The following is a 19,311-nucleotide window of genomic DNA, read 5'->3' as shown; positions in this document are numbered from 1 at the left end:
TGCGCTCAACAATGGCTCTGGAACATGTGTGTGTACGCAACTGTCCCTCGCAGAATGCACCTGGATTTATAAAGAAATACTTTGTTGATTTGTTGGATATGATCACACCCCACGGCACCTCTTCCTATTAGCTCACAACTCACCACCTACACTTCACTGCTGTAGCTCACACCTCCAAACAGACAGCATGTCTTCAATGCTCTTTAATGCACACATTCAGGATTCAATTCAGTTTTATTTGTACATCGCTTTTAACAATGGACGTTGTCTCAAAGCAGCTTTACAGAAACATATAAACACAGGGTAGAGATTTTAAGTGTGTGAATTTATCCCTATTGAGTGAGACGGTGGTGAGGAAAAAAAAATCTGAGATGATATGAGGAAGAAACCTTGAGAGGAACCGGACTCAGAAGGGAACCCGTCCTCATCTGGGTAACAACGGATAGTGTGACAGTAAAAGAAAGTTCATTATTGTTTTTATATGAAGTTTGTTTGTTGAACTAGTCCACTGTTCACTAAAGGAGACTTGAGTGTAAAACTGCATGTGGTAATTGCATTCCCAAGGCCATCACAGCAACCGTAGTCCCAGCAACCACAGCGAGAATGGATGCGTTCTGGTTAAGATCTGCTGTTCTTCATACTATTCCAAACACAATACTGATCACCTGTTAATCACTGGCTCTATCAAACTGCAGACATCCATACTTTACCCCTAGGGGGTTTACAGAAGAGTTGATGTTCTAACCTACTACTTTTTCATTAACGTCAGGCCTTTAGAGAGAGTGATAATGTCATATAATGTCTCTAACAGTACATATTAGCGTGCATTTGAAGGTGTGTGGTCTACTGGCTCACACACAGGACGTAAACTGGTTGGAAGAGCTGTGAGTTTAGTCACGAGGAAAGCTGTGATGCGTTCCCAGCGTGAAAAGATCATTACACACCACCAGTTCACTCCGGGAGTCACACACTCCTACTGTATGTCACACCTCACATCCCTACAGTCAGCTACATCACACCACGTCTCTCTAATCCAGTGGTCTACTACATGAAAACTGTTTACACATTTAAAAAACATTGAGTTCATCTTACTTATCTAATCAGTTATAGTTACCTGCAATGTTGTGGCCCGTGTGTGAAACAAGGTCATTCCTGTTATCGTTTATCTTATAGCAGCTATTGGTACTATAGTAATGCTAACATAGAGGAAAGAGCACATGGAATGTGCTGGAATGGAAGAACTCATTCTTTACTCACGCAGCATGTATGTTTTCAATAAAGTTTATTTTGATTTATTTTGCCTTTTACTCTGAACCCTGGTGTTCATCAGCACTCTCTCTCTCTCTCTCTCTCTTTCTCTCTCTGCATTCTCACTCGTTCATTAAAGAAGGTGGAAAGGAGGTGCTTGGTGGAGAAAATAACCCCTGCTGTGGAGAGTTTTTAAACAAGGAAACCCATTCTACTGGAAAAACACGGACAGATACAACCCTGCATTGGGGCTGCTGTGGGAGAGAGAGAGAGTGAGAGCGAGAGAGTAAGAGAGAGAGAGAGAAAGAGAATCCCATGAAGTCTGGGATCAGGATCGAACCTCTGCAGTTGTGAGGACAAACACTACCCACGGGTCGGCATTTATACTTAAAGAAAGAAAGAAAAATACTGCGTGCACACTAGGTAGGAAGATATTCCTCTTAGGTCCTTAATCCACTGCATCTGTAGTGCATGTGTGATTACTACAGACAAAAACTTTCACACATTACCCTGTATTGAAAAAAAAGAAGGACAGAATAAACCTTATTCGCTTATAATAGACTTTCCTGAGCAATAATGGTTTAAACTCTGCGACGATGAAGCACGAATTCAGAACTCTCACTGTTTCAACAACAAGTGTCTTCTGATGAGACGAGAGACACGAGAGAACGTTCTAACCAGCTTTCGAAAACTGGTACAATGCAGTTGCTTAGTTGCCAAAGTTGCGTGTAATGTGTAATCAGGCATATACAACTAACTCGGCAACGCATTCCCACAAATTCCTTCGCTCGAGGTGAATAACAGATTTAAAGCTTAATTGACGTAGACCTTCGACTGAAAAACAAAGTCTTTCTATTATAAGTGAGTTTGAAGTGAGCTGTTTTTTGTGGGTTTTTTTTTAACGTTTCCCTCAGTACACGTAGACGTTCCAAAAATGATCGTGTGTAGTAATCACACCTACACTACAGATGCTTCAGGGGGACACTAGTTTAACACTACACAATCAGACAGATCATAGGGCTGTAATCTGATGATAAGTGACAAAAGACAGAAATTCAGACACATGAACAGTCATTTAGGAACGAATGCACTGGAATTTAAAGACCAGAAGGAACATAACGGATGTGTGGTACTGTTCCTTGTCGCTTTTTAAACATTTTTGTTTAATGTTTGTGGCTACTTCATACTTTCCCTGTAATATATATATATATATATATATATATATATATATATATATATATATATATATATTCATGAAAAATTCTCTTTCGCCTGTCTGTCGGTAACGAAGTGGAAAATGAGGTGAAATGGAATGAGATGGATGCGTCGTGTGATCTCGTACCCGCTCCTCCTCCTCCTCCCCTGTGGTTGGCCAGCTGGTGCTCACAGCAACACAGCTGCGAGGTGACTGGGACAGTTTGTGAACACCAGCACTCAGGAAGCTCTTACATCTGCTGCAAGAAACCCCCCTCCACTCACCACACACACACACACACACACACACACACACACACACACACACACACACACACACACACACACACACACACACACACACTGTTCCACTCTGTCAGCTGAGAGATCAGAGGGACAGCTGGTTCTGCGTCTCTAGGCGTCTGATGGTCCACCAGGTCCTCCATCCCACACCCAGTTCCAATCAACCCCTTACACACGTCCTCACACACCGACTGAGACATTTTCTTTGCACTGGCCATGGCACTGTAACAATCATATTGGTCCTGATTTTCGTTTTTATGCTAATCTTCCCTATACACGTGATGTTCTTGACAGGGACGTCCATGTATGTTCTCATTAATTGGGATTAGTCCATCTGCCAAATTGAAGAGGTCTGAGGTCATGTGTCTGTTACTGATTCAGAACTGAAACAGCTTATCATTAATGAAACCTAATTAGCATGCCTGGATGCATGTGGCCCAGCTGATTCAGATTGAAAAACAATCATCTATCGCTCTTGCCTCATAAGACTACCCTGACTCTGTCATGCAGGTTTCTCAGGAGATACCGGGCACTTCTTGTTGCTGATCCAGCTACATTACCTGTAGCGGCCCATATCAGATTCTTGCGTACAAAAACGCACCAGCGTCCCCCTAACTTCATGCACAGCTGAGTCACTGGCTGTCTTCATATAAAGTTTGTACAAAGAATGAAGTTAGTTGCTATGTGTAAAAGCACATACTTTTCTACTGTATATAGTCTTAATTACTCGGTTAGTAATGACACACGTTCATGCTGCATGATTATGCCACGGTCCAGTGCTTTTACAACGGACCATAAAGGCGGTGATGATGCTATTCTATGAGAGGATTGTGTGTGTAGGGCAGGGCTTGGTAATGAAAAACGCTCTGTGCTGGGTTTTGTTTTGTGCTCACACCCTGGTTTTGGCCTCGCAGTTAAAGCGTTGTGAAGTGCATCTCGTTACACACTAATGCTAGGTTACTGTGAGCTATTTATACGCGGGTGAAAGTTAAACACGCATGGCTTCAGTTTTGCAGGGATTGATGAGATGGTTTTGTGTGTGTTTAGAAATGGAAAGCCGTTCCAGGCACTTTTTCAGCGGTTTTACCCTTATATTCCAGTCCAGTTTGTCACCTGGAGTTTGGCTATCAGGATCGTCTCTCAAACCTGATCAGGGCCCAGCAAACGAAAAGAAAAAAAATCTCCCACCCAAAGTGTACTTAAAACCTGCCCAGTTGAGGCTGAATTTTTGTTGTTGTTGTATTTAAACTGAAAACTTTGAATATCCGGAAAGACTCACCTGTTTGATCCACCAGCCAGGCAACCAACCACAACACACGTATAACACGTATGTACATCGTCACACTCCCATCCACACGACTCGGAGTGACTCCACTAAACTAGTGGTACGCATTGGGATTGGGATCTCGGTTGGTTTTAAAATACTTTCATATAGACGACAGTGGGCAGTCAGATATGAAGCGTGTAGCACAAACACAGGCTACGTTCATTAACGCCGTATTCGACGTACCTTGGAATCGCAAAGTCAGAGCTTGGTCCGTCGTCATTTTCAACCTCCACGCATTCGAAAGTACAATATGCAGGAAGCAATGGATACCTCCGTCCGTATTTGCCTTTGTTAGCAACAAGCTAGCAAGATAACTGTGACGAGTGATGATTTTCCACCACAAAACGTTTTAGGTTTTCTTTACATATAGTGCAGACAAACTAAAGACGAGACTCTTCCTTGCCCTTTTGTTCATGCCACTTGGATGAAGATGAACCAGCATCAGTTTTCCGTCCCTGTGCATACCATTGTGACGATGTCATGATCAGGTGTAAGTGACACCGCCGTACGGGAACGGGTTTTGTCCACCCAGCTTTGTCTGCAGCCAAGAGGAAGCTTTTACACAGCAGAGGTTTCCGCTCCGTTGCTATACCTGATCCGTCGAACGCGCGCTCTTTCAACTACACACTTTGTGCGACTGTAGTCGAGGTCTTTGGCTCTCATTTTACAAGCGACCATGGAAAGCGTCACTCACATTTCATAATCATAATGATGAACTACAATCATTTTAGTTATTATTTTATAGAATAACATTCAAGTTATTATTTTATGATGTTGCAAATTGCAGCTTTAAAACTAGTGTGAACATTCAAAGCATTAACACCTGCACAATTGCTGCTGACTCAAGGGTTTTTTTTGTTTGTTTGTTTATTTGTTTGGTTGCCCAAATCTACTTAAACTCAAGAGACTGTAGTGTGTAATTTTTATTTTTTAAATCCCAGAAGCTCGGCAGCTGAAGCCCTTGACCTGTATAGTTTTGTGCACTGTGCTTTTGGTTGATAATATAATGATGCTCTGGTCTTATACATGATCCTGCATGTGCAGAGCTTTAATGTTAATTACAGAAAAGAAGAAAAAAACAAAAACAAAAAAAAAAAACACAGGAAGTGTTGAACACACACGTACACATGATACTACAAAGTACAGCAAAACATTTTAGGACAGTGAAGTGACAAAAATGGCTCAGAAACACGACAGAACACGTGTTTTAGGGAGAACACTATCCTGAACAGCAAGATGTCGACAATGAAACATAAATAAAAGGGTTAATGTAATAATTTACAACATTATATTTACACCAAAAAAAAAACAAGGAGTGAGAACAAAAAGGCCCATCTTCTCAATCTCTCACGCGTCGGGCCTTTACACGACCGTCCCTCGGACAAACACTTTAAACTCTTCCTTTGTGAAATGTGCACTTAAACATAATCAACATCTGGCACAGCTGTAAACACTTCTAAACACGGTGCCGGGTACGCTAGCAGACGGCCTCGTTGCTCATGCTCATAACTCACGGCTCTGCGTAAAGTTACGGAGCGAATTACGAGAGTCAGGATGAGCAAGGCAATAAAAAAATAAATGTAAAAAAAAAAAACTTCCAGTAAATCTTGAGGACACGGACAGACAGTATTAAAACACGCAGTCTGATGTACATTTGAGACGTTACAGTTCTTTGTTCTTGCACATGTTCTTCAGCAGGTTCTCACATTAAGGCTTGAGAAGCGAGATCATGTCTGGTTCATCATCCAGCTCGCTCCTCAGAAGTTCTCCTGATCCTCCACACAGCGCAGCTTGCACGGGGCAAAGGTTTCGACTAGGCGGTGCTCGAGCTTGTAGCGCTTTGCCCACCACCATCATCATCATCATCATCATGAGGGCTGCGTTCCTTCACTCGGGATTCTCTTCACCCCGAGCACACACTTTCTTTAGCTGAAAATAAATTGTAAAAATTCTGAAAAACAAAATGGCAGACAGTCTGTGGTCAGTGAGAGGTTGTGGAATCCATGCTACGACTCGACCCGCACCGTTACACCGCGTGTAGACCGAGTTACCCGGTCACCAGCAGCAAGACACAAGATAACTGAAATAAAAGCTCCACACTCGCCATTAGGGGTGTCGTGTTTTTCCCGCCACAGCGCGCGCGCACGCATCCCCCCCCCCTTCCCCCCTCTTCTCCTCCACCAACAACACACACTGACCGCTGCTCTCCCCACCACACCTAATCCGCCGCCATAACACCCGCCACACAGTCGGGAAAAACATGACCTGTATCGAAAAGTTGCCGCGCCGTGACACTGCAACAAACTAATAATAATAATAATAATAATAATAATAATAATAATAATAAGGAGAAATCTCCTTGTTTACCTTCAACGGAGCCGTTTCCGTGGGGTTTGCTCGGAGGAGCGGAAGCTGAGGGGGTTCTGAGGCGCGCTCTCACTCCGTTTTAAATCTCCCTGCTTCATCCGTTTGGCGTAAAAATCTGCAGAAAAAGAAAAGAAAGCAGAACGAGACGTTTTTAGACACTTTTACAAGCACAGGACGAGCTCGGAGTGTTTATTCCCGCTGCACTCTCACCTGTAATGCGGTGTGGAGCTGCTGTGGTCAACCGGGTGCTTGTTTTCCTCCTCGCGGAGCTCGGCTTTCTTGCGCTCGCGCTCTCCGGAGAAACGGTTAAACCCGCAGCGGCGTCCTGAGCAGAGTTCTCCCGGTTAGGAGCATCTGTACGCGGCTTAACGTTCAGGACAACGGCCCTGTTTTTCCCGACTTGTACCGACTCCTGGTAAAACGCCGGCGTCGCCTCCACCGCGGCTCCCTCCCACTCGTAGTCGCCAAGCAGCGGTGTCCCGGAGACGAAGTTAAAATTCCACCGTTTCTGGTCCCGGTCGGAGATCTCGCGCAGCTTTGCCTCGATGTCGCGGTTCAGCTCGTCGTGATCGACCGGTCCGAAAAGACTCCGACACACGCTCCTGCGCGCGGGCTGAGGGAAACTCTCTCGCGCAGCTCCTGAACCGCTGACTGAAAACTGAACGCTGGACATCGCTGTTTGTTTGTTTTTAAACGAGAGTCAAGAACTCGTGTACGAGTCTAGAGGCGAAAATAAATCGTGACTCCAATAAACCCCTTCTGTAGTCCGAGCTGAAGCGTTTCCACACAGCGTCACCACATTCGAATTTAAAGATCCAGTTCCATGACAGGACCGTGTAGCCATACAGGCGAGCGATCTGATTGGCCAGCCTCTTCTGAGGAGCCTGTATCTGCTCTCTTCTGATTGGTTGCTGGGGCTTTTGGAATGGCGCCAAAATGGCGATAGTGATTCATGACTTGTTGTTGTGTGTGTCTGTGTGTGTGTGTGTGTGTGTGTGTGTGTGTGTGTGTGTGTGTGTGTGTTTGAGGGGGTGGGGGTAGGGGTAGGTGGTGGTCCCTTTGAAACCGCTGAATTGTTGAACAGCATTTTTGTTTTTCGCTCAAAAATCCCCCCTCTCTCCCCCCGGACGCATCATGGAGTCAGGACCAGACAATTAGTTAATTAAAAAACTAACTAGGAGCTTCTACTAGAGTTTGGGATACTTTTAGTTTGGGGGGGAGGGGGGGGGATTCAGATATGAAGCCCTATTCAGATGGTATTAGTTTATCAGAGGGGATGTCGGCAATCCATTTTTTCCAGCAATAAAACAATCGCGAGAGCTAGTTTCTTTTGTTTATCAGTTTTTTTGCTAGCAGGTTTTATTTTCTATGGACCTGGATTTTAGTGTCTCGTGGTTGTATGATCACGCTCCACGAACATGCTGTCCAAGAGGTCGAAGAGGCGCTGGAGTAGAGAAGATACACTGGCTAATTTCCTAACCAAATTTCCAGCAACAATCTAAAAAAAATACAATGAAAATAATCATCACAAAGTATACAAGAAGCGTCAATTTCTTTCGTCACCCAACCTTGGGAGGGGTTTAATGTCTGGGGGGACATGCCATGGGGTGTAGTTATTTTTTCACATGACTGTATATGTTATATAGGCAGTTAAATGCATTTGTTATGCTATGGTTAACCTAGTGAGAAAGTAGAGTAGGGCTGAGTTAATCTTGCAGTAGACCAATATGACCAGTTAGTGGAAAGGAGTGGATGTGGGTAAGACTGGTGTGTTAGACTGGTGGTGATCTCTATGCGTGCATGGATTCAGAAACATGCAACAAGAGCGCCGACTAGTGGCCATTTATCACCATGCATCTACACATGTAGGTTATTAAGTCCTTTCCCAATTCAACTAAATTCTGTCTAAATAGTTATAACCTAATCTAATATGTTTTGTTTTGTACCTTCCTTATCGTATAAGTGTAATGTTAATGTTTCAAGTTTATACAAAATTAGATTAGTCTTCTGAAAGTCTGGAAGCATTACAACCTGATGGTTATCATTTTATTCTGGGCATGGTAAACTTACATGATGCAAACAAGTAAAAGTAGTAGTGTAAATAGTATAATATTTTAGAAATAATACAATATACATATAATTGCTCGTTGTAACTGATGGATACATGCAGTGGGACCCTGGACTGGGTGCCAATCCATCACAGGACACAGTAACATACACATACCCGTTCATACACTACGGACATGCTGATCAGCCTACCATGCATGTCTTTGGACTGGGGGAGGAAACCAGAGTACCCAGAGGGAACCCCTGTAGCACGGGGAGAACATGTAAACGCCACACACACAGGGCTGTTGTGAGTTAGTTCTTCACATGTGAGAGTTAAATGTAAATTACAATGTTAGCTAGCTAAATCAATCCCAGCATTCATTTCATCAACATTCATCGCTTATTATTGCCTTTGTGTGGAACTCTATCAACAAATTAATTAGATTAATTTCTAGATTAAATTTCTAGAAATCATAGGCTCTAATAAAGCAGGGGTATCCAGCTATGAAGAATGTTTTTTAAAAAATATACATAAAACATAGTCACCAAGCATTTCGTTATCATTTGTGCCATCAATTAATGAGTCACACTTGAGATCCACGTTTTAGAGGGAAACAAGGCACATGTGCAATGCCTGTTCAAGTCCAAATGCTTTTAACACGGTGTGTTTGGTTCAGTGAATGTTTTCGAGAGAACCGAAACAGGTATTTATATACCTACATATCATTTTTGGTCAGTTGTGGGTGTGTCGTATTTGAATGAACAGTGACTTGCACATGCAAATAGGGCTATAAGCAATTAGTCCTTTTGAGAGGGGATGTGAGATAGTTCTTGCTGAAGAACCAAAAGTCCAAAGGCTGGAGCTGGATCTGATCCAACTCGTCCTATAAGCCTAACACAAAACAACAATCAATCCAGTCTGAAACACACGCCACCCCCCGGACATTTGGCCTGACTGTGTCCAACTTCATCCAGGTAGGAAGAGCCAGATCAGGACTCCACACCAGCAGAGGGTTACAGGCTGGGGGGGACACGACAGGACAGGACTAGGACACACCAAAATATCTTTAAGAGCACTGGATCCACAATGTGCTTGCACACCGAGAACCTTCCTGAAATCTCAGTACACTATGAACATTCAAGCACAGACTGATCTTTAAATAATAACTGGATCGCACTATTTTAAGAGCAGCCTACATTTTCCTGAAATAATGAAGAGCTACAGTATGTGTCAGTCTTTAAGCAGCTATTATGGCTAGACATATAAAGGATTTTTAGTAAAATTCTGGTATAGTACTGAAGCCTGAAATGAAAAGAGAGTTGCATTATAATAAGTATAGCTTTGGGACTCTTTAGACTGACTCTACTAAATAGATTTAAATATCATTAAAATAAATAAATAAATAAACACAAGCTATTTTTAGCATGGAACCACAAGTTGATTAGCAGTTAGATGAAACTTTCATACTCTATATGGCCAAAAGTATGTGGACACCTGACCATCACACCCAAGATTAAGTTATAATAAGCCCCACTCTTCTGGGACGGCTTTCCACTAGATTTGTGGGGATTTGTGTTCATTCAGCTACAACAGTGTTAGTGACATTGAGGTTGGGAACCGATGTTGGGTAAGTAGGCTCCGGTGCCAGTTCATCCCAAAAGTGTTCAGTGGGGTTGAGGTCAGGGCTCTGTGCAGGACACACCACATCTTCATCTTCATGGAGCTGGCTTTGTGTACAGCAGCATTGTGATGCTGGAACAGGTTCGGGCCTCTTAGTTCCAGTGAAGGGGAATTGTAATTTACTTGTATTTCGGATTTTGTAAGTCGCTTTGGTTCAAAGCGTCGGCTAAATGAATAAATATAAATGTAATTCCACAGCGTACATGGACATCGTGGACAATTATGTGGCAACAGTTTGCAGGAAAACCACACATGGGTGTGATGGACATACTTTTGGCTGAGGAATACTTACTTGTCTTTCGGTGTTTTGACAAAATGTCCTACCGAGTGAGATGTCCTACAAGGGATTCTGAGTACACTGTACGCACGCCCATACATTCTCCACATATTTTAATGTGACTAACAAAATAATTAGATGGTTTATCAAAGCATTCCATATATAGTTGCTGTTGTTGTTTTTCTTCAAATGCTGGAGGTATTTTTTTCACAAGGACAGCTCGATAGGGTAGGACAAATCATCAGATACGACAGTCAAGGTCAAAGGTTGGGACGAGTACTTTTGCGCAATGTCTGCGCAATCTCTGCGCAATCCGAACGCACTATAATGCTCTCGAACGCTCCCTTGTGTTTCGCCTGAGGAGGAAGTGACGCCAGACCGCGCGATATAGCTGTATGTACACTTTCACAGCAGGGGGTAGGTGTAGCTGCTGCTGCTGCTGCGCGCGAGTTATTGATAAGCCGCTTTCCCCCCCACGGAGCCGTCGGGATAAAGAGCGTTATAATGCGTTTGTGACACTGGAACAACAGTAAGATGTTAGTTATGAGCTGTGTGAGTCGTTAGCCTGAACTGAGAGTAGATTTTGTTATTGAACAGAACCGTGTTAATGACATGCAGGGCTTTCGGTGTGCCCTAGCTAGGTGACTTCAGTGTTAAACAGAGTACCACCAAACCGGACACTACCATAGTGCACGTGCGTGTGCGTGCGTGCGTGTGTGTGCGTGTGCGTGCGTGCGTGTGTGTGCGTGTGTGTGTAACGAAGCACCGAGTCGTGCTAAGTGCTAGTTGATGAATAAATGGGAGAAGTTTGTTAGAAGTTGTAGTTAAGTGAGTTGAGTAAGGATTGTATATAGACAAGCTTTTAATTCTGGTACAGCGTTCACTGAGAATATAACCCAATATAAAATATATATAAACATGGCCAAACCCGAGCCGAAGAAGAGCAGCACTTTGGCCTTCAGTGTGAAAGCTGGCGCGGAGGAGCAGGTCATTAACGGCCCCGCAGAGCCGCCGGTAACCGGAGCCGCTCACGAGCCGGCAGTCCGAGCCAAACCGGGCAACCGGAGCACCGAGAGTGAAGTGTTTGACGACGGAACCAACACTTTCTTCTGGTAAGAAGTGGCTCCCTCTGATAAAGTCTGTCTGTTTACTCATACTAGATATCTACCAGCTGTGTTAGACACACAGACACACACAGCTGGATATCCCTAAAAGTATGTGCACCCCTGACTGACCATCACACCCACATATGTGTTCCTTTTCCCCCCACAAAGTTTGACACAATTGTATAGTGTGTGTGTGTGTATGCAAGGGCGTAACCATGGTATGGACATTGATTACGCCAATGTTTCACATCCAAAGTTTGATAGTGAAAATTCACGTATTTCGAACATAGTTGTAGGATTACAGTTACCGTATGAATTCAGTGATGTTTGAGTGATAGAAGCTCCCACAGCATGGGGAAATTGTAGGGTGCGGTGGACGTCCTGTGGGCAGATGTATTCTCTGCTCCATAACATACCATGAATCCTACCACACCAAGTAGAGGCGAGATAAGATGTGTGCAGACAAACCACACACGCTAACATTTAAACACGCAATCACGACTTTTAAACAGACTCAGAAAGGATGGCTACCTATGAAACTAAATTCAACACAATATATGTTGTGAATACAATTTCCCCCACGGCCGCTTCCAAGCAGTGCTGCGCCGCCTGCATTGTGACCAGGTATCATTATTTTTCCAGAAGAGCAATGACTGACTTAGATGATCATTTTAATTTGATAAACTGAATATTCTGTTTGTGTAACTGGTGTCATTTATTATGTTAATGTCACCATGCTGTTTAGCTTGCTATGTAATGAGTGTACAAAGTGTACAACAGTATATAGTGGTAACCTGAAATGTTAGCTATGTAAAGTGTACTGGAATTTTCTTTTCTTAAATCTAAAGACAAACCGCCATAACTAGTTCTGAATGGAGAACTACAATATGGCCACAACTCAGACGTTAGTTCCATATCTCTCATCGCCAAGCTAGCACACCTCAGCATCATGCTGAGCCTTATATTTGTAAAATGACTTAGTTGTCCTTAGCCCAAATGTAATGTAAAGGAACGAAATGCTGTGCAACTTTCCTCACTTTCACTCGCATTTATAACAGTCTGTCACAACGTGAGGGTTCACAACGGACTCGGCGGGAGGATCTGCAAGTGAGTGTAACGTTAATGGAAACTGGAACTGACGTTAGCCTAGCCTACTCAGGCTGAGTAAAGACTTTACGCTGGAGTGGAAGTGGGCAGGGAACGCACCGAGCAAGGACACGGGATTCTTTTAACTACAACTAATAACATAGTAGTAATAATAATAATAATAATAATAATAATAAGATGAAGAAAATAAACACTTTATGACTACAAAGATTTATTCCACAGTGCGGTTAAATTATCGAATCAACACGCATTCTCTGTTCAGAGAAAGATAATTTGGGCACAATTCCTCAAACACACGTTGCTTATGTATTTATTTTTGTGTCTGTACAGGAGAGCGCACACCCTCACCGTCTTATTCATCCTGACCTGTGTGCTAGTGTACGTGACTCTGCTGGAGGAGACGCCGCAAGACACGGCATACAACACCAAGAGGTATGTGGGCACACGAGCAAGGTGACAACATGCAGGGTGTGTGTGTGTGTGTGTGTGTGTGTGTGTGTAAACACTAACCCTGTTCGAGTTATTTGTTTCAACACACAAAGTGACCCTGACCTGGAGTTCTCAGAACCGACCGACAAACACCGGTGTGTTTTTTGGGATTTTTTTTGTTTGTTTGTTTGTTTGTTTTTTGTTTGTTTGTTTTTTTTGTGTGTGTGTCTTTTTTTAAATGTGATGTTCATGTTGTAGAAACTTCTTGGAAACGTATACAGTTGATTCTGATTTATATAACGCGTCCATTACAGACGCCAGGGAACGCTTCTACGCTTAGATAGGAGTACAGAGATCGCAGGTGCTTCCAGGTTCACTGCTTCAGGAGTTTAATCTGAATATAGTCAAATGAGACGGAATGTGCGTATATACTGTGTGTGTGTGTGTGTGTGTGTGTGTGTGTGTGTGTGTGTGTGTGTGTGTGTGTGTGTTTGCAGAGGGATTGTGGCTAGCATTCTGGTGTTCCTCTGTTTCGGGGTAACGCAGGCGAAAGACGGCCCTTTCTCACGACCACATCCAGGTAAGAGAGCGACGCGAGTCACGGCTGCTTTCCCACTCGTCCTCGTTTTAAACGGAGAAGAGTTGTTTGTTTGTTTTTCTTCTACACTGCAGTAGTTTTGGACAAAAATTGTTTCACACCAGCAAAGCCACCTTTTCCACTGTTTTTACTTAAAGTTCTTAAATACTCACACTGACTGTGGTCCTGTGCCTATGCTGAATACCTTTCAGACTCCACAAATCACTCACCCAGCAGGCAGCCCCCCCCCCCCCCCCAACTCTCCGAAATTTCTAGTTTACTTTCCGATTTAAATATTACAGTTTGAATAATTAAGTACAGACTCATCCCTGTGGAGAATCCAGTCTGTTTGTTTGGTTATGTTTAAGTTTTTTATTTTTATTTTTTTTTTAAAGGAGAGGTTTGTTTTGCTTCTTGCTCACGCCAACTTCAGGTTTGTCTTTACGCAGCCGGTCTTTGCTTTTCTCTGATTTTATTAATTTCATTTTTTTTGGCCACACGCAATGCTTTATTGCTCCCCTTTCGCTCTTTCGTGGACAGCTGTGAGCTCATCCAGTGAATCTCTACTAAAAGCTCTGGAGAGGAGCGGGAGTGTCACATTTGGAAAAGCAAACCAGTTCATCTTGCTAGACCAGAACTGCTGTCACTGTGCTTTAAAAGAAAAGACAAAAATAAAGTATAAAACCAGTTCTCTGTGCCACTGAGAGAAACCCGATGCACCAGGAGCTCAGGATTGGAGCGATTCCATTGTTTTCTGATTAGAAACAGAGAAGGACAAGCAATTAAAGTCGTTTTTACAATCTGCCCTCCACCCCCTACACACACACGCGCCTCCCCCCCGGAGATAGTGTGCAGGGTGATGAGTGCAGTTCTGTCCCCCCGAGTGTGTAAATACAAACCTACCGACTTATTAGAGCTGCAAGTAGCAAGGTGACAGAGCGGCCCGGGGGAGAGCGAGAGAGACAGAGAGAGAGAGAGAGAGAGAGAGACAGACAGACAGACAGCCATTTTGGATCATTTAATCAGTTTGTGAATGTGAACCGATTCACTGACGATGATTATTTTTATTTACATTTCTTAAAGTTGGTGAGCTTTCGTGAATGATACTTATTATCTGTATAAGGGTGTGTGCGTGTGTATGCATGCGTGCGTGTGCGCATATATTTGGTGCTGTGATAGCATGTATCTTCTCTGCTTTCAGCGTACTGGCGCTTCTGGCTCTGTGTCAGCGTTGTCTATGAGCTGTTCCTCATCTTCATTCTTTTCCAAGTGGGTCTGGAGGGTTACACATACACACACACTCACACACACTCACACATACACACACTCACACATATATATCTAATGGCTTTTCTTTTGCATTCACTTTGACCAAGCCCATATTTTGTGCGCGTTGCAGACGGTGCAGGATGGACGGCTGTTTATGAAGTACATCGACCCGAAGCTGGGCGTTCCTCTTCCAGAGAGAGACTATGGAGGAAACTGTCTTATCTATGATCCCGGAAACACCACCGATCCATTCCACAACATATGGGTAACTCACACTCTCCCTCTCTCTCTCTCTCTCTCTCTCTCACACACACACACACACACACACACACACACACGTTCACTCTGATACACACAAAACCTAAACAAATAGTGGTTTACTAATTTGTGTTTGTTGCTACAGGACAAGATGGATGGCTTTGTTCCTGCCCATTTTCTCGGTTGGTACATTAAGGTGGGTGGCTGGGTGGGTGTGTGTGTGTGTGTGTGCACACGTGTGTGTGTGTGTGTAAGTGTGTGTGTGTGTGGGGGGGGGGGGGGGGGGGGGGGGGTTGGGTGTATGTCTTGTATGCACTCGTACAGCAGCTTGTTGTCTTATAACGAACTACGAAGTGCACTGGTAAAAACTGTCCCTCTGTGTTTTGTCAGACGCTGGTGATCCGAGACTGGTGGATGTGTATGATCATCAGCGTGATGTTCGAGTTCCTGGAGTACAGTCTGGAGCACCAGTTACCAAACTTCTCAGAGTGCTGGTGGGACCATGTGAGTACTCCTTTCCTTCTTCACTATACACTGTTGATTCATACCCCCGTCTCCCCCTCTCATTTTCTCTCGATCTTTCTCTCTCTCGTTTTCTCTCTCTCTCTCTCTCTCTCTTTCTCTTATACGCTATACACTATTGATTTCATATTCTCCCACTCATTTTCTCTCGTTCTCTCTCTCATTTTCTCTGCTCTCTCTCTCTCTCTCTCTCTCTCTCTCTCTCTCTCTCATATATAATACACTGTTGATTCATACCCCTCCCCTCACCCCACCCAGTGGATTATGGACGTGCTGGTGTGTAACGGTTTGGGTATATACTGCGGCATGAAGACGCTCGGCTGGCTTTCGATGAAGCCGTACCAGTGGCAAGGCCTGTGGAACATCCCCACCTACAAGTGAGCACTGCAAGTCTTGATTTTTTTTTTTTTTTTTTCTCAATGAATCAGCAAGCAGCTCTGCATTCTCTATAGAAGTATAACAGTAGACGTTGGGAGCGTCAGTAGCTCTTCTTTTGTCTGCATCTTTGCTTGTATTTTTCTCATTTGTAAGTCACTTTGGATAAAAGCGTCTGCTAAGTGAATAAATGTAAATGTCTTGCGCAGGCGTTAATACGAATGCTGCCTGGCGTGTGGTTTAATAACAGGGGGAAGATAAAGCGCATCGCCTTCCAGTTCACGCCGTACAGCTGGGTGAAGTTCGAGTGGAGGCCGGCGTCGAACCTGCGGCGGTGGCTGGCGGTGCTCGGCATCATCTTCATGGTTAGTGTGTCGTCTGGTACTGAGCGTACCAGGGCTGTGTCTGAACTCTGATGATCAATATTAACTGCACATTTTATTTCTACAAATTTGAACATTTTCTCATGTGCACTGACAATCTCTAGAGCAGTACCGGTAGCTACAGTATTTAACAGGTTCCACTTGACTTTTTTTTTTCCCTCTAGTTCCTGCTGGCGGAGCTGAATACTTTCTACCTGAAGTTTGTGTTATGGATGCCACCCGAGCATTACCTGGTGCTGCTGAGGCTAGTGTTCTTCGTGAACGTGGGCGGCGTGGCCATGAGGGAAATCTACGACTTCATGGACGACCCGTCAGTTCCGGTCTTCGTATTCTACGATTCGCATTATTAACCCAGAATATTTCATACGGTTTACCGCACACGAATCTGCCATAAGTAACAATAACAAAGCGATGAACAGTTCAGTTCAATAACAATACCCCGGAAATACGCAGGAAAAAAGCATGTTTCGCTTTCGGCAAGTTTTTAAACTGCCTTTTTTTTTTTTTTTTTTTTTTTTTTTTTTTTTTTTTAAACAAAATCTAACAGCATGTTTTCCGATCTTTTCAGGAAGTTCCATAAGAAGCTGGGCCAGCAGGCGTGGCTTGTGGCAGCCATCACGGTTACGGAGTTTCTCATCGTAGCGAAGTACGACCCCAACACCATCACACTGCCGATCCCATTCTTCGTCATGCAGTGCTGGATCCTCGGCATCGTCCTCATCCTCACATGGACCGTGTGGCGCTTCTTTATCCGGTGAGTGAGGTGAAGAAAACAAACCGGCGCAAAAAGGCTTCACTCTGACCTCGTTGGTTGCACACTCATCCGAGTAAATGCACATCCTGAGAGAAGAGCAGTGCAACGCGTGCGCACACACACACACACACACACACACACACGCACATTCAAAACTTGAAACTGTGCAGAAGTGGAACTCTGTAATAATATATTCAAGCTTCCTCGCGTTCTGTGTTTTTTGTGTTTACAGCGACATCACACTCCGTTACAAAGAGACACGGCGGCGTAAGCAGGAGGGCTCGCCCGAGCAGGAGAGGTCCCCCGGCGACGGCAGCAAGACCCCCGTAACATCCGGCCGCAGCAAACTGAACGGAAACACGGATCCTGTACGACAACGCAAGTCCTGAGGGGAGACACGGTGGAGCACTCACTGCACACTGTGGCACACGCAGCTTGAAGTGTGTGTGTGTGTGTGTGTGTGTGTGTGTGTGTGTGTGTGTGTGTGTGTGTGTGTGTGTGTGTGTGTGTGTGCCCTGACCGTCCCATTCACCATCATTCCAATGCTCACTGTTCAAACTGTATCAGGAAAATGTGCTCGAGGATTTTTTTTTTTCCTTCCTTCATGTTTTATTGTTTCAAGCTGTAAGATGCAGCGCATGAGTACATTTTGAGGTGTGTGTGTGTGTGTGTGTGTGTGTGTGTGTGTGTGTGTGTGTGTGTGTGTGTGTGTGTGTGTGTATGTGTGTGTGTGTGTGTGTGTGTGTGTGTGAGAGAGAGAAGTGAAAGACATGTATGGAAAAGATGCTCTGCTCTTCCAGATGCCTTATACACTCGTACAGAAATAGAAAAAACGAAGAAGGAAAGCGGGTCCTTAGCTGTATTTTCCTCGCCGCTGGGACAGTAACGTCAAGGGTACACTCGGCTCCTGTCCCTTTTTAACACGTTTAAAGTACGTTAACCTAAAACAGAAGGGGGGGGAATGCTCTAGTGTGTGCTCTAGTGGCGAGGAAAGGTGCAGTTTACCTTTCTAGTGCGTAGTCGCAAGTGTAGATTCTTACTGGACCATTAACACGTGCGTGTACACGTGTGCTCCATTTCCAGCGGTTTCCAGGGACTCGTTTCTTATTTTGCTGCTACGCGATAAGACACGAGAGTTGTTCAAGTTTAGCTTGCCTTACAGTTTGTTAGGCTTTAAACTGTAACGATCCTGGAGTACTGCTGTTCCCCACACACATTCATACGCACACACACGTCAACAACATGGCCATTGTTTTTCTGTTTGTGTTAAACAGGGACTGATGTTCTCTCAGGAGACCTGTCGCTCTTATTACACTGTGTTTCTCAGGTAATTTCCCTTCAGAGTAACAGCCCGAGTGATCCACGACCGAGCAGTTACACTACACACACACGCACATATATACACACACACACACACACACACACACACACACACACACATACACACGAGAGAACAATCTTTCTGCTACACCTGGTCGTCCACATGGAGGTCTGTTTCATGATCGTTGCTGCTTCATCCTCAGAACAGAGTTAGTGCTCGTGGAAGGCCGTGTACCGACTTCTCCGACTTTAATCCAATAATCTCATTCAGCGTGCGTTTAGTGAAACGTCGTCTTGCACCTGTGCTCAGTGATCATTTTTAAACTGTACAAGTGAATATTACATAGATCTAGTCAAAGAAGCACATGTTCTGTGTGTGTGTGTGTGTGTGTTACAGTTCATATCTGTATAAGCAGAAACTGACAAAACCGTTTAATGTAATGTAGAACATTATAGCTGCTGCTATTATAATCTTATTACGAATGTAAACTTTACATTTAGTTTGTTGAAACGGGTTGCCAGCGCCTTTAGAACAACCTCTTACTACTCGTTTGTGTTACGCAAGGTGTTATATGTGTGTGTATATATTTTTTTCTTTTCACTAGGGTTTAAAAAAAGATGTTCTGAAGTTTCTTTCTAGTATTTAACTTTATTATTATTAAAACCTCTGTTCCTCATCGCTTTTACTTTTCTTACATTCTGTAAACGTCGGAACAAGGCCGATGTCAGCCCGGGGCGGACGTCTCCATCGGTTACAGAGGGTTC

The 19,311-nt window shown here is 44.0% G+C and overlaps 2 protein-coding genes across 3 annotated transcripts; one reads left to right on the top strand and one right to left on the bottom strand.

Moving 5' to 3' along the window:
* Positions 1-5,337: 5,337 nt before the first annotated feature.
* cdkn1cb (cyclin-dependent kinase inhibitor 1Cb) lies at positions 5,338-7,321 on the bottom strand. 2 transcript variants are annotated; one of them, XM_017485126.3, is made up of 3 exons: positions 6,650-7,321; positions 6,440-6,554; positions 5,338-6,001 (listed from the first exon to the last, which is right to left on the bottom strand). In XM_017485126.3, exons 1-2 carry the CDS (start codon positions 7,110-7,112, stop codon positions 6,442-6,444), a joined length of 576 nt encoding a protein of 191 aa, XP_017340615.1. In that variant the 5' UTR covers positions 7,113-7,321; the 3' UTR covers positions 5,338-6,001; positions 6,440-6,441. The 2 variants fall into 2 exon arrangements, with proteins under 2 accessions (XP_017340615.1, XP_017340614.1); XM_017485125.2 differs by having other exon boundaries at positions 5,338-6,023; positions 6,650-7,319.
* Positions 7,322-10,832: 3,511 nt separating this feature from the next.
* On the top strand, positions 10,833-19,223 carry ptdss2 (phosphatidylserine synthase 2). Its single transcript, XM_017485118.3, has 12 exons — positions 10,833-11,558; positions 12,990-13,091; positions 13,586-13,668; positions 14,867-14,934; positions 15,065-15,199; positions 15,338-15,388; positions 15,583-15,696; positions 15,973-16,091; positions 16,340-16,454; positions 16,637-16,782; positions 17,041-17,226; positions 17,459-19,223. The coding sequence occupies exons 1-12, from the start codon at positions 11,365-11,367 to the stop codon at positions 17,613-17,615; spliced, it is 1,470 nt and encodes a 489-aa protein (XP_017340607.1). The 5' UTR covers positions 10,833-11,364; the 3' UTR covers positions 17,616-19,223.
* The last annotated feature ends 88 nt before the right edge of the window (positions 19,224-19,311 follow it).

This window comes from Ictalurus punctatus, chromosome 14, assembly GCF_001660625.3.
Source record: "Ictalurus punctatus breed USDA103 chromosome 14, Coco_2.0, whole genome shotgun sequence".
Lineage (NCBI taxonomy): Eukaryota > Metazoa > Chordata > Actinopteri > Siluriformes > Ictaluridae > Ictalurus > Ictalurus punctatus.
This window is presented reverse-complemented; position numbering and strand designations above follow the sequence as displayed.

Excerpts from the sequence above, each read along its gene's own strand:
- ptdss2 (XM_017485118.3), top strand. The coding sequence starts at position 11,365 with ATGGCCAAACCCGAGCCGAAGAAGAGCAGCACTTTGGCCTTCAGTGTG. Across the intron at positions 13,092-13,585 it reads ACGGCATACAACACCAAGAG|AGGGATTGTGGCTAGCATTC; the intron begins GTATGTGGGCAC and ends GTGTGTTTGCAG. Across the intron at positions 16,455-16,636 it reads TGCTCGGCATCATCTTCATG|TTCCTGCTGGCGGAGCTGAA; the intron begins GTTAGTGTGTCG and ends TTTTCCCTCTAG.
- cdkn1cb (XM_017485126.3), bottom strand. The coding sequence starts at position 7,112 with ATGTCCAGCGTTCAGTTTTCAGTCAGCGGTTCAGGAGCTGCGCGAGAG. Across the intron at positions 6,555-6,649 it reads AGCTCCACACCGCATTACAG|ATTTTTACGCCAAACGGATG; the intron begins GTGAGAGTGCAG and ends CTTTTTCTGCAG.